Consider the following 14330-nt stretch of genomic DNA (forward strand, 5'->3'; position numbering starts at 1 on the left):
GGCGAAGAAGCAGAGAAGAGAGTGTCTTACCACTACTTACCTTTGCCCACCTTGCAACATGTGGGATACTTCGTGAAGCTGAAAATGTTTAAAAAAACGTGTTTAGTTATTTTTTTATGCCTTGTTCCGTTTAACACTTATCGCGCATGCAAAAGAGTTAGCTAAGAGAGTTTCTTAAGGATATTTCGAACCCCACTTTCTGTAGGTACAATTTTTGAGATTTTTGACACAAGATAAGTGACAGAATTAAGAGCCGCGCTTTATCCTACCAGAGTAGAAAAATGATAAAAATTATTTAATCCCTCAAGAAGTGACCGAATCTACTACCATCAGGTTTACTGCAAACACTATTCCACTGCAAATAAACAAATGAAATATTATTAAACTGAAAATAATATCAAGATTGAAAAACATTGCAATATTTACAGAAGATATCTCTGCAATGAATTCAAAACCGTTTTAAGAGCAACCTTAACTACATATAAATAAAGTTACAATTTCTATATCAAAAATTGAAACAGGCATGTTATATTTAATTGGAAGAATTAATACCCTTTATCATTCAGCGTAAGTTCTTCGACGGTGATAGTCAGTTCAATTTAAAAGTAAATTGTTATAGTGTTTTGAGGAAATTTAACATAAAATTGGTAAGAATTATTAGTTTTAAGTATGTATATTCCTAAATTACCTAGATATTTTTAGTATCACGCACGTATCCCGCAAGGATAAGCAGTGGGAACCTGGAAACCTACTAAGACACTCAGTTCCCAATAAGATATTTCCGTTATCCACTTTCCACCGAATTCTGGAGACATCGACTGGTTATAACCAGTCGATGTCCAGAAAGTGTTTATAACCCAACATCGCGCTTTGCCTCGTTACCAGTGAGGTAATAAAAATATCAAAAATTTCATTTCTCGAGTGGGAATTGAACACCACAACCTGTCGCGTTTAAGCCGCGCGCTTACCCTATGTAGAGGTTGATCACTACCAATTTATCTACGTTTATTAGCTTATCCCAACATTATTGTTATAAAAAATATACTTAAACATCACTAAATTAAAGAGAAAAACTGACTGACGTACCCGTACCCCTACATTCCTAAGGAAATGTCTAAAACATAAGAAACAAAAATCATACCAATCGAATGGAAAGCCTCAAAAAAATTTAATTAAGTCGTCTGTTCGGGGAATAATTTTTATTTTAATTTATTTCTATAAGATTCACGCAGTATTCGGCATATAGTATATATTATGGGGTAGGCAGAGGGAACTTAATGTTAAGAAGTTCCGCCGAATTTTTCCCGGCATTGCGTGTTGAATGGCGGAATCAATGAATGACGGAATTAGCCTTGGTTCACTGAGTGGAGAACGAACCCACCACCGCCACCTTACAGTCACACCCTTGTGTGCCACGACAGCCTACTGTATATAATTTATCTTCTTTTACTAGCCCTGTTGTATAAACTAAACTGTAAACAATTTCCTTTCATTGTTTTAACTCACAAACCATTGATAAATAGACAGTATAATTTAAAATCTAACATTTTAATCTCTTTATCTGCATTATATCTATATAAAGGCAGTGAATGTGGAAATAACATCTTTATGTAGGTACAGAGTTTATGTACCGTTGCTTTCTGTAATTATATTAACAAACTAAGTTGTTAACAAACTAAGTTGTTGTTAGTAGTTGGATACGGTATACTTGTTTAGGTTTTCGTATTTTTGTGGGGGTGATGCCTGGGGTATAAAATTGAAATGAATATCAAATATTCGAGCACAGAAAAAAATCAAGCTTCTAAGTAAATGTAATCAAAAGGTACGAGCCCTTTTGTTACGTTTCATAAAAATTATTCCATTATTCCAGGTATGTGGATGTATGTATGTTGAATAAATACAATCTAAATTAGTTTAGTAAGTTTCTAAATAAGCAGACAAACACACAGACGAGCAAATCGTTTAACACATTTTTATAAGGCACTTATAATTATCATATTCCTTTGATGTTAAAAGAAAAACAACTCCATTTTTAACAATAAAAATATTTTAATCATTTGTTAAGTGTAATATTTGAAGCCAGTCGTGGCGACGGGTTGTATGTTCGATTTCCACTCGACGAAATGAAATATTTAATGAATGAATGAATTCGGTGGAAAAGGGGGAACTGAAGTGTCTTAATGGGTTCGGATTGTCTCAACACTAGGTTCCCTTTGTCTACTTTATAATGTGAAAGATGACGTGAGACTAAAATGGGAAGCTGAAAAAAATCAAACCTCTACCTGCCTAGAAAAAGAAACTGTATTACTATATTATCTGTGCTGTAGAACTCAAATCTCAGAAGTTAAATATCTTATCATATCTTGTCGTGTCATAAACTAAAATAAACTTAATGCATTTTATATAATATAAGTAAATAACTGTAAAATCCTTGCTGTTACCTAAAATATTATGGCAATATTTTAGGTATTATTCATGTCTATTATTAGAAAACAATTAAATTAATATGTAATTGAAAAAAAAATTAAAAATCATGTTTTTCTAGCCCAAGTGCTATAGAATATGCTTGGATTCCATAAATTATACGAGCCTAAGTTCTCCTCTGAACAATTCCAATAGTCAAGCCCTGGCTCCGTCATACCACCAGCTCGTTGATAGTATTAACATATATATTTCTTTAGTCCCGTAATAAAACGAAGCACAGCGTTGAATTCCGCCACTCAACACGCAATGCCTCGAAAAAAAAGCAAACACGTGTACACTCAGTTACTTTATGATACATCACTATGACGTTAATTAAATATTTAACACTTACATATATTTATATATTGTATATATATATTACTTTTATAAGACGTTTAAACTATGATTACTGTTGATTGATACTAATTGGAATGCATCGCGCATTCGCTTTGAACTAGATCCGTCGGCAGTGATAGCATGTGGTTTAAATGGTCTTAACCGGATATCTCAGGTTCTAATCCGTGCAGAGTCAAATAGATCTATACTAATATTTTAAAGCTGAAAAATACAACGTGCTAATGGAACACTAATTTTGTTTCGATATAACCCACAGTGCAAGGGGTAAGAGTTATAGGATAAATTGATTTAAAATGTACCAATCGCATTCAATTGTAAGCTATATTCAATTGGCCACGCAGACGAAATCAAGTAAAAACTAGTCATTTATGAGAATTAAATCGTGTAACTGTTAGCTAACATGAAACTTAACCTATCATAAATATTAAAGTTTGTTAGGATGGACGTTTGTTCATCTTTCACACAAAAATACTCAACGCAACGTACAACTAATACTTAGACCACATGTTATGTAAAGTTTAAGCGGGCGAAGCAGCCGGCGGATCACTAGTAAAATATAAATATTTTATTTTTACAGCACAGCGATATCAACTTCAAGTTTTTGTAACCAGAAAGACGACAGGAAAAGTGTCTTTTAAGGGAAAAAGTGACTTCGAGAATGGAATCACATGAGAAGATGGACAGGATCGTGGGTGAACCCCGTGATCTGGAAAATGTTGATTTGGAATTGGAAAGAACTAAAGGTATACTATATAATATGTTGTTTTATATACCTGTATTAATTTTTATCAGTTACACGCTGTGCATGAAGCAGCTTTAAAGCACTCCGTTTCCCAGGAGCCATCGATTTTTCGATAACTTTTATAAAAAAATAAATAAATTTGGAAACATTTTTGATTGATAATGATGAGGCCATCGATGATGATGAAGCCGTCAATTATGCTAAGATACACGACTTCTCTAAACATGACGATTGTAACTTCGATTTCTACTTGGGGAATTAATCAATTTCATTGCCAATGCGTAATGCCATTAAAATCTAAAAATGGCGAATGGAGTGTGTTAGCACTATGTTTCGTCTGCCTGAATTGCTAAGTGCGGGAAATCATTATCACATGAACCCTCCTTGTCATTCAATTATTGGTTTTTTTTTTCTAGTTAACGGCGTCATCCCTCCAAGAACTAGAAAGCTAAAGGACTTGGATGATCTATTCCCCTACATAGGTGGTTTCGGTTGGTACCAGCGGATGCTGTTCCTCTTAATGATACCGTACTCTTTCTTCTTTGCCTTCGTATATTTCTCACAGATTTTTATGACTGTCGTTCCTTCTGAATATTGGTGTTTTGTGCCAGAATTGGGCAATTTAAGTGTGGAAGTACGGTAAGATGTTTTTTTTATTATTTAAATATACTTTGATGCTTCGATTGGTTCAATTGGTTGTGCGTTCTATAACCATTTGGAAAATAAATTATTTTTATTTCCTTGATCTGGTGAGAAAACGAAGCGCGGCGTTGTATTAGCTTTTCCCGCATAGCGAGGCAGCTAAGAAAATTACATTTATTTACTTTTTAGGCGACATCTTTCCGTTCCAAAATCTGACATTGGTTATGAGAAGTGCCTTGTATTTGACGCAAATTGGTCAGAAGTGCTACGAAATGGTAATTTTTCACCAAACACCCAATGGCCTGTCAAGAAGTGCCACGGCAAGTGGGAGTTCAATTTCACTGATGTACCCTACGAAACTATTGCCACACAGGTTACTTTCTTACTTTATTCATTATCCATTGGTTTATTGTCATTATCATAATCATTACCATGAATGTTATGATTCTAAACAGAGTCGGAAGCCGTCAGCCGACGGCTTCCGACTGTGAGCACGACGATAGCTCCTTGGTAAAAAGACAAATGACCGCGTTGTCATTTGTCTTTTTACCATGTTGTCAGTAGCACTACCGAACATATAATATCTCAAAATTAGGCGAAAAGTGAGGAATGGAGTACTTTTATACTAGGTTCCTTTTGGTTAGGTACTCTGTTATGCGGGATACCACTTGAAGTTAAAAAAATGTAAGTCTTTTACTTTACCCGCTTGGTTTACATTTAGAATTATTATCATGCTAATTATAGTTCTCTGTAAGTTTCAGTTTTTTATGTTTACGGAGAAAAAGGCTGAGAAGATTACAAATAACTTTTTTTTTTCAATAGTTGGGGTGGGTGTGTGAAAGAGATAATTATCCAGCGACAGCTCAGGCTGTCTTCTTCTGTGGGGCAATTGTAGGAGGACTGATCTTTGGATGGATAGCTGATAAGTTTGGAAGAGTTCCTGCTATTGTGGGTAATTATAATAATATAATTTCCTTTTTTTTTGTATATCTGTTATATGCGTAGGACCTAGGGTTTTATTACTCCGTTCCCCACGCACCTTTTCTTGTAATTTGTTATTTTTTGTAGTTTAATTTTAAATGCTTTAAAAACATTCTAGGTACGAACATGGCTGGGTTCTTCGCTGGAGTGGGAACAGCGTTTGCCAATAGTTTCTGGTCGTTCTGCTTGTGTCGATTTCTCGTAGGTTTAGCGTACGATAACTGTTTTATCATAATGTACATCGTAGGTAAGTACAGGTTCTGTTGCTCATTAATATTATTTATATTTCAAAACAATGCATTGATTGAAGAAATCTCATGTTATATTTTTTTCTTTGATGTATTAACTTTTTATTTTTCAGTGGTAGAATACGTAGGTCCAAAATGGAGGACTTTTGTTGCAAATATGTCCTTCGCAGTATATTTCACTTTCGCTGCGTGCTTGTTGCCCTGGATAGCGTTAGGAGTTGGAGATTGGAAGATCTATACTTTGATCACCAGTGTGCCTCTGGTGCTGTCTGTGTTTACACCATGTTTGGTGCCTGAAAGTGCTAGGTAGGTTATTAATCATCTTTCTTTATAGAACAGACGAAGCAAACGAGCGTACGAGTCACTTAATGGTTAGTTATCACCACCACCTATGACACCATGCAGCATTGGTGGCCAGAGAAGCTACAGGCTAATCTATTTATCAAAGAAAAGCACAGAATTTGTTCTTAATGTGTATTGATATAGGCTTAAGGACATAATATCGAAGACAGTGTATGAAGTGAAATATGTATGCGGAGGCTGTATCGTTGGCGCCCCATTTTCTCTAGCTAGTCCACGAAAAGTTGAGAAAAAACCTTAAAACCCTCTAATAAACAAAATGAGAAAATGTTTGCAAATGAAATTTTAACGACCTGTCTTTTTTCAATATTCTTTAAATATTATTTTTCAGATGGCTCATTTCAAAGGGACGTATAGACGAGGCGCTCAAGATATTGAAGAAATGCGAGAGAATGAACAGAAAGAATATACCGGAAGAAATTTTAAAAGAATTTAAGGTATATTTTTCTTTTTCTACGTTTTATTTGTATATGAAAATTAGAAAATATGTACAAAAAACATATTTTATAATTTCTAAATAAATTATAAATAATTCGTTTTTAACTGCATTACATGTTAAACAAAACAACTCTATTTAAGTATAGTGAAGTTTTTCCATTAGTAAAACATTTTTAACGACATCTAACACCATTGGAAGCTTTCTTAGCAAGTCGTACATATGGATAAATAATAAATTAAATACTCATTTTAATGTTTATTTTATGTTTTGGCGAACGAAGCCCGCTTTTTATGTATGTTAAATGTTTAATAATCCCTTTTTTCACCAAGATAAATCTGGCATTGCTGGTTTATATGATCAGGGTATACACATATCCAAAATTCATACCATAAAGTTAAAACTGTGTCAATGCAATCATCAACAGGATACAGCAACAGAAATAGCTAAAGCCGAAGAAGAAATCAAGAACTACTCAGTCCTAGATCTCTTCAAGACCCCACGATTACGCCGCAACAGCATCCTCCTACTCTTCATCTGGGCGTCTATTGCCATGGTGTTTGATGGTCACGTCAGAAATGTGGGGTCATTGGGCTTGGATATATTCTTGACTTTCACCGTTGCAACGGCTACTGAGTTCCCTGCTGATATACTTTTGATTTTGACTCTTGATATGTGAGTATTACATAGAGAATGGAAAGAAAAACAACTTTCTATGTTTTGAACGTTAGGGTAGTAGATTAAAGCGAATTTTCAAAAAAAAATTAATAGACTAGTAAAGATTTTAAGAATTAGTTACTTTATTAATTTGAAAAAAATTCTAGAAGTGGATATAGTACGATTGACGAGTCGTGGCCGCACTAAAGTTAGCTACAAATTTGATTTTAAGATTTATATTTCTTCTTCTCCGACAGAATTGGTCGACGTTGGCTTGCGTTTGGTTCAATGGTAGTCAGTGGAATATTTAGTTTTTTGGCTACTACTGTCTCCCATGGTAAGTATTATATGAATTATGAAAGTTAATTGTTTCCATCCAGAAGTAATAAAAATCGGTTCGAAAAATTCCGAGTCGCTTATCGAAAGTCAAAATAAGTAATCAATAAATTAGTAATTTTGACTGCTTTTCAAAAAAGAAGGTTCTCTTTGATCACTTATAGTTAAATACTACGCGATATCTTTTTTACTTTTAGAAAGTTTGTGTTTGTATATTTTAAATCCAAATATTATACAATATTGGTGTAAAAATAGTATTTTTTAAACTTCAAATATTAGTCCAAAAAGTCGATTTCATCAGCCAATTTTAAAAGTCAATTTACCCTCTCTACTTACTACTCCTCCCTTCCAGGTCTTCCATCAGCTTCTCTAGCTATCGTCGGTCGTTTCGCTGTAAATATATCATATAACATCGGAATGCAATATGCTGCGGAACTGCTACCGACTGTGGTCAGAGCTCAAGGTTTAGCTCTTATACATATTATAGGTTATGTCGCCACTATTTTAGTGCCATATATAGTTTATTTGGTAAGTTAGTGTCATATTATTTTTTTTATATTTTCAAACTTACTTTTTATAGTTTTAAGTTATACCACGCATGTGGAAGAGTATTATGTAAAAAATCAAGAAAAAATAAACAGTCAATGTACATTTAATTACTTGCATTGGCTGACAGTTTTTTAATCTTAGTTAGCTAAGGCTAACGTAAGGTTAGTAAAGTTAGTAAAGGCTACGCTAAGTTATCCTTACTATGCCGTAAGAAATAAGAAAATAAGTTTTCTACTCTTTCCAGGCGACAATTTCACCGATAATTCCATTGCTAATCCTCGGAGCAATCGGCGTGTTCGGTGGTTGTCTTTGCCTCTTCCTTCCCGAATCGATGGGAAAAAAAATGCCGCAAACTATTCAAGATGGCGAACAGTTTGGAATCGACCAGAAATTTTGGGACATGCCATGTTGTAAAGGGTAATTTTGAGAAAATCATATCATAGATATAGATAGATACATATACATATTAAACTCATAAAAAAACTCTTATATACTCATCTGTCAAAACGCAGCGTTGAATTCCGCCAAATCAATTCTGAGTGTTTTAAAAATTGGGCGGTGCGTTGGGAACTTAGTGTCTCAGCAGTCAGCACTTTGCCTAAACTGTTATAAAAAATGTATATACTTATATATATAAATCTTTTGCACTATTGAATTAAATTACTGATTAAACTAATTAATTACATATCTACATGTTAAGTTAAGTTACTCTGAGTAACTTAACAGATGTAGATATGTGAGAATGTTTAAGGTGCTCCCTACAGAGAAGAGGGAAGAGTGCTCAAAATTAATCTCTAGGATAACAGCAAATAACAAAATTTTCCATTTTAGGTTTACCTAAGTCCAAGACAACAATTTTTTGATATGTAAATTGTATTTTGTTACAGAAAAATTGATCCTGAACCTACCGTTGAAGTTACTAAAGTTTAACAAGTATTATAATATAATATCATATAGTTCATCTATTTTATATATTTTCTTTTTTAAGTAAATACAACTTCTTTCTTACATAAAAAGTGTTTTTTTTCTATACTTATTTAGTGTCCCGTCTCTTATGAGACCTCTTAAAATATGCTTATTACAGTAGGTACGACAGCAAATTTTCAGAGCTGCACAGACTTATTAACGTAGCGGCATTTGATTGTTAACGCAAGGGTTGTGGGTTCGAATCCTACTCGTGGGAATTAATTGTTACTTAACAATGCTTAAACGAAGAATTAGGCGATAAGCTAAGACTAAGACGAACTTAAACGAAGATTAAGACGATAAGCTGCTATAAAACGTCAGAATTTCACCTATTAGTAATATAGAAAGGAGCGGAAATCTCTTATCAATTAATAAATAATAATAAGCTAGAAAATAGAAATGGAAAATATTTTGTATAAAACTACAATAAGATGATATCTTACAAAATGAACGATTAACCAATCTGTAAACTGTAAACTACAGTGCTGTGAAACTATGTATTATCGATATCGATATGAAGTTTTTCTTAAGCGTTTACTTTTCAAATATGTTTGTTTAAAATATGTACGTCGATATAATTTTTATAAGGCACGGTTAGAAACGCGATGGTTATGGGTTCGATTCACATTTGTAGGAATAAGTTTCGACGCGACTTGAACAAGTGGAGAATACGTCATATTAACACCGGTTCCCTCTACCTATCTTGCTACATGCAAAATTTTAAATTGAAATATTGTTTATGTCTGCAACGTATTTTATATGGCACATACACAGTACAAGTTCACTCATTGAGTAGTTTACGTAATGGTTAAACAATACGAGTAGAAATATATATAGCAGTATAGCAATATTCCAGAGTTCATTAAAAAAAATATAATAACAAAACATAACAGAGAAATGTGTAATAAAAGTGAAAAGAATTTTTTTTGAAATATTCATAAAATCTTCGACATTAAACATCACTATGACAATATTTACAAATACTCTAAGAGCAAAATGCAAATGAAACGTGGTAAGATTCTTCGACGCACAGTCACGGGGTAACCAGTCATGTACAAAATTACATTTTTGTTAATATTCAATATCTCTATCGGTATTTCAACAACCTCGTATAAAAAAACTATTTTTGACAAAAGCAATGTTGTAAATAAAGGTGTCTGGATCAGAAACGCGGGTGGAACTTCAGCCTTTATATTTCCAACGAATTCCTTAGATTTAGATGTATTCCAGAACAACTTTGACGCGTTCGTGGATAATAATGCACAGTCACCATTCTCATCGCGTTATATTGAGAGGAGTAAGAGATCACCGAGTTGTGAGTATTGTTTTTTTTTTTTTCTTTACGCTGTAGCCCATATTACTACTCTGTTTCCCACTGTGTGCTCAGTTTTTTTTAAGTATGTTATTATTTTTCAGATTTTAAGTGGATAAATAAAAATAATTTAAATATAGTCGAATGATTCCCAAAATTTATATATATATGTTTTATTCGTATTATATTTTTATAGATTTTGTTCTTATACATCTTTCTTTTACATTTATGCAGACAAAATTAAGCCTGAAAGCGGCCAGGAAGAATGTACTAACAAATTAAACTGCAACAAAGTGAAATCATTGTCAAAGAAATCATTGCAACTACCATCAAAATTTATATCTATGCTGAAACCAGCGTCTACTTTCAATGATTACCATTTTGAAATAGCTGCGCTGCCAGAACACGGCAGTGATGAAAATTTTGATACAGAACAAAATAAAGTAAAAGAAATTAAAGAAAATTTAAGCAATGGTGATAAATATAACAATATAAAAATGATCGATACTAATGAAAATATAACAGAAAATCTTAATAAAAATCAAACTCTGGAAAAGGATTTAAGTGTCAATTTTAATATTTCAATAAATGATGTCAATAAGACAGAGTCAGCTCCAAAGCGTAGTATGAGTAAGAACGACTTTGAGAACGAGTTGGTTAAAAAGATTGAATTTGTAGAAGTATTCAATAATACAGCAAATGCTTCAGCAAAAAAGGATAGAGATATTTTCGACAAAGAAGACATGGCTTGGCATAATACAGCCCCGTTGGCAAATGCCATGTCTATTTATAAGGTTGTACCAAAATATAAAGAGAATGTTAAAAATAGAATAAATGAACGAGGTCTCATCAAAGTATTGTCAATGCTCGCTAAAACTTTCAAAAAGATAATGAAACAACACAGCGACATAAAGCAAATTCACAAAAAACTGTACAGTTTGAATGATGAATTTGTCAAAAATATTGCAGTGCTAACGAATAAATTCGAGATTTTTAATAAGAAATATTCGCAAATGATGAAAGTTAGTCACGATTTGTACCAAATTGAAGAAAAACTGCGGGATAAAGAAGTGAACTTTGATAAAAGGGAAAAGGAACTGTCTAAGAATTTACTGGAATTCCAGAATCAACAAAAGAAATTCTTAGCTCAACAACGACAGTTTTACAATGTTCAAAAACTAATGCTAGAACAAAATGAGAAAATAAATTCTAAACAAAATACGATTGCTAGAACACAAAGCGATATTTCCCACAGACAAAATAATTTTGCAAGAATTTTGAAAAAAGCCAAACAAATTTATTTGAATGCTAAAAATGTAGAAACATCCACAACAAAATTAAAAAATCGACCAGATTTGAATACTAAAGTAGAAACAACACCTTTGACAACTGAATCAGTTAAAATTAACCTATTCTCAATACCAACTGTAGTAAATCAGGTAAAAGATCAAGATCACTTAATTTTGGGCGAAAAAGATTTACAACCAGTGGATGATTTAATATACAAATATTACTTCAACAATACTTTCATTGATGATATAATGAAAAATAAAATATTAGCTTCTTTCATGGCTTCTGAGAGCACATATAACAATAACACCAAAAATAAAAGAAATCAAATAAAGCTAAAATCAACAATTCTTTTACCTGTAAATGAAACGAAGACTAAAATAAGAAATAGACGATGGATTAAGAGAATAAGAAAACATAGAAATACGAAATCCGCAAAATCTCCGAAATTTGTTGGTAACACTGAAAATAAAGAAGTAAATAACGATTTAAAAGTTAAAAACGATCCTTTCAAGACCATGGCGATCAATTTCTGCAAAGAAATAGGCCAAAATACAAGTATACAGATATTGAATTGGTGTATTGAAAAAACTATGAGAAGATTGCATATTATAGGTGAATACCCTCTTGTTAACTTGTCTTAAGAACCTAGTATGAATACTATGGGCGTCGTAAGGACGACCAGATTTAAATATTTATGGGGTATAAATATTTAAACCTGAAGAATATAAAAACCTGTACACAAAAAAAAAGCTTATTTTGAACTTGAAATATAATTAAACTGTTAAAAACAAATACACAAGTGTATTTAAATATTATAATATTTGATTATCATAAAAACTAAATATAGTAAGCTTAATTATTTAAATATTTTTAAAATTATTTAAACCCTAATTTTTAGATTTGAAAGTACCACCTTTCATCACAAACAATGAAGTTAAGACACAACAAAATGGCGACACCGTGTTGCTAAAAGAAACAAATCGAGAGGTAACTATAGAATGTAAGTATTTTTAGGTGCTTTATTATTTTATTTTGCATAAACAAAAATAAATATCCATGCCCTCATTTCTATGTTAGTTATATCTTATCGCTGTATCCAACAGGTGAACCTAGTGTTAGGACACTCCATTCCCCACTTTCGAATACATATCACATATCTAGTTCCTGAGATTAACGCATTTAACCAATAAACTTCGCCTTTGAAATTTAAGTATAGATGTAATAAAATATAATTGCCAGTATATAAGTTTGATTTTAAGTTTTTTTGGTTCACAGTGACGACATCAGCATCAACGACAACAAACCTAGAAACAATGAAGTCGTCTACAGCCACTCCAGCCAGCAATATTTTTTTTCCAGGTATGTATATTTTTTTTACTGAGACGATTACAAAATTTCAACTAAGACATTACGTTGTCATCGATAATCATTCCCGTTGGAATATTGAGAAATGGTATGTTAGTTAAATTTCGTATTTTTTTCTTTCTACGCCTTACTTGTTAGGTTCCGCTAATCAATATGGAATGTCTCAATAATTTGACAGGAAAGTTAGGATCAGAATGACCACAAGCGCCTATGTTTTTATTAACATTAACATATTATTTTATAATTTCAGATAATGATGAGCTTGAAGACAAATTAAAAGAATACGGTGAGATATCAGTTTACATTGAGACTCTTTGAAGTTTCACGCTGTATCCCGCAAAATTCTATTCTCGTATTGTATAAAAAAAACACTTAAATTTAAATTTAAAAACACTTATTTCAGAACTGAAACCTGATCCTGAAGGAACGGTCTATTATGACGGCAGCTTACACTCCAGTGACCTGGGACGAATTGGTAGATAGTTGATTATTTTCCTTTGATCTCGTTTCCGTCTACTAAGGCCGTCGTAGCGCAGTGGTACAGGGTCTGACTATTAACACAACGGTTGTGAGTTTAATTTCCTCGTGGAGGAATTATTTAAATATTTATTTTTTCTTTCCTTGTTCAAGTATAGAAAGCACGACATTGTGTTTTCCCACTCTACACACAATGTCTCAAAAATGGGCGGTTGGGAAACGGTGTAAGGTCATCTCTGCCTAAACGAGAAACAACAAAACACTGGTTTTTTTCAATTATTTTCCAAAACCTAACCCAAATTTTGCTTGTTGTTAGTGAAACAGGACAGTGAGGGCTTCTCTGACATCATGCCTGGACTTGATAGCGATTCGAGAGTAGATGTAGATCCTTTCGCGATAGATCTACAAGCTCAGAGACGTGCAGAAGTTAGGAAGTTAGTTACTTGTCATTATAAATATAATTATAGTTTCACGATGTATCCCGCAAATAGCAGCGTGGGCAGAGGGAACCTAGTGCTGAGAACCTCCGTTCCCCCAAGTGAAAATAGAACCCACAACCGTCGCGTTTATAGTTAGCTGTTAGATTATAATTATAGAATAAACAATATTTAGATTTTTAAATAACCATGGTAGGTATATTGACATATAGCTTATATATAACACAAAGAGTGGGACATATGCTAGGACCTTTTGGCGTCATATTTTAGACAGAGAAAACCTTTCTTCTCCCTTTCCCGTCCTAATTCAAGACAATGCGTGGCGGAACTTAACGCTTCGCTTTGTATTACCAAAATATGGAAATAAACACAATGTATCCCCACGAGTGAGGATTGAATACACAATCATCGCGCTTACAATCAGATACTGTCTGAAAGGCCCCAATATTTTATTTATTTATTTTTTAGCTATATTTTTATTATTTTACTTTTTTGCAGAATCAACGCGAGGATGTTACAGATGAGAATGAGTTAAAATGTTGTGTAATATAATGTTTATACGCGCAATAGAACAATATGTTTTGTATTATAATAAAAATAAAATTATCGTAAAAAACATTTGATTTTATAATAACCCAAAACAAAAAAAATCGAACTAGTAAATACAATTTTATTTTATTTTTTTATTATACCTACTCATTTTGTTGAA

General features: G+C 32.7%; 2 protein-coding genes across 2 annotated transcripts; both read left to right on the top strand.

The window, feature by feature from the left end:
* Nucleotides 1–560: 560 nt before the first annotated feature.
* Nucleotides 561–8787, top strand: LOC146528143 (carcinine transporter-like). The gene is made up of 13 exons (XM_085204978.1): nt 561–647; nt 3398–3563; nt 3979–4201; nt 4394–4577; nt 5027–5156; nt 5304–5432; nt 5547–5739; nt 6125–6230; nt 6657–6904; nt 7144–7223; nt 7575–7750; nt 8016–8188; nt 8659–8787. The coding sequence occupies exons 2-13, from the start codon at nt 3479–3481 to the stop codon at nt 8699–8701; spliced, it is 1770 nt and encodes a 589-aa protein (XP_085061104.1). The 5' UTR covers nt 561–647; nt 3398–3478; the 3' UTR covers nt 8702–8787.
* A 946-nt stretch (nt 8788–9733) lies between these two features.
* On the top strand, nt 9734–14237 carry LOC146528144 (uncharacterized). Its single transcript, XM_085204588.1, has 9 exons — nt 9734–9749; nt 9951–10052; nt 10284–11954; nt 12241–12342; nt 12618–12701; nt 12958–12993; nt 13111–13182; nt 13501–13618; nt 14120–14237. Exons 1-9 carry the CDS (start codon nt 9734–9736, stop codon nt 14154–14156), a joined length of 2238 nt encoding a protein of 745 aa, XP_085060714.1. The 3' UTR covers nt 14157–14237.
* Nucleotides 14238–14330: the final 93 nt, after the last annotated feature.

The sequence above is a fragment of the Heliconius melpomene genome, chromosome 20 (assembly GCF_056956725.1).
Source record: "Heliconius melpomene rosina isolate 202511_hmr_F chromosome 20, ASM5695672v1, whole genome shotgun sequence".
NCBI lineage: Eukaryota > Metazoa > Arthropoda > Insecta > Lepidoptera > Nymphalidae > Heliconius > Heliconius melpomene.

Bases quoted from the DNA above. Each gene is read 5' to 3' on its own strand.
- LOC146528144 (XM_085204588.1), top strand. The intron at 12,702-12,957 runs GTATGTATATTT...TTATAATTTCAG, and splicing joins CAGCAATATTTTTTTTCCAG to ATAATGATGAGCTTGAAGAC. The intron at 12,994-13,110 runs GTGAGATATCAG...CACTTATTTCAG, and splicing joins AGACAAATTAAAAGAATACG to AACTGAAACCTGATCCTGAA.
- LOC146528143 (XM_085204978.1), top strand. From the start codon at position 3,479: ATGGAATCACATGAGAAGATGGACAGGATCGTGGGTGAACCCCGTGAT. The intron at 6,905-7,143 runs GTGAGTATTACA...CTTCTCCGACAG, and splicing joins TTGATTTTGACTCTTGATAT to AATTGGTCGACGTTGGCTTG. The intron at 7,751-8,015 runs GTAAGTTAGTGT...TACTCTTTCCAG, and splicing joins TGCCATATATAGTTTATTTG to GCGACAATTTCACCGATAAT.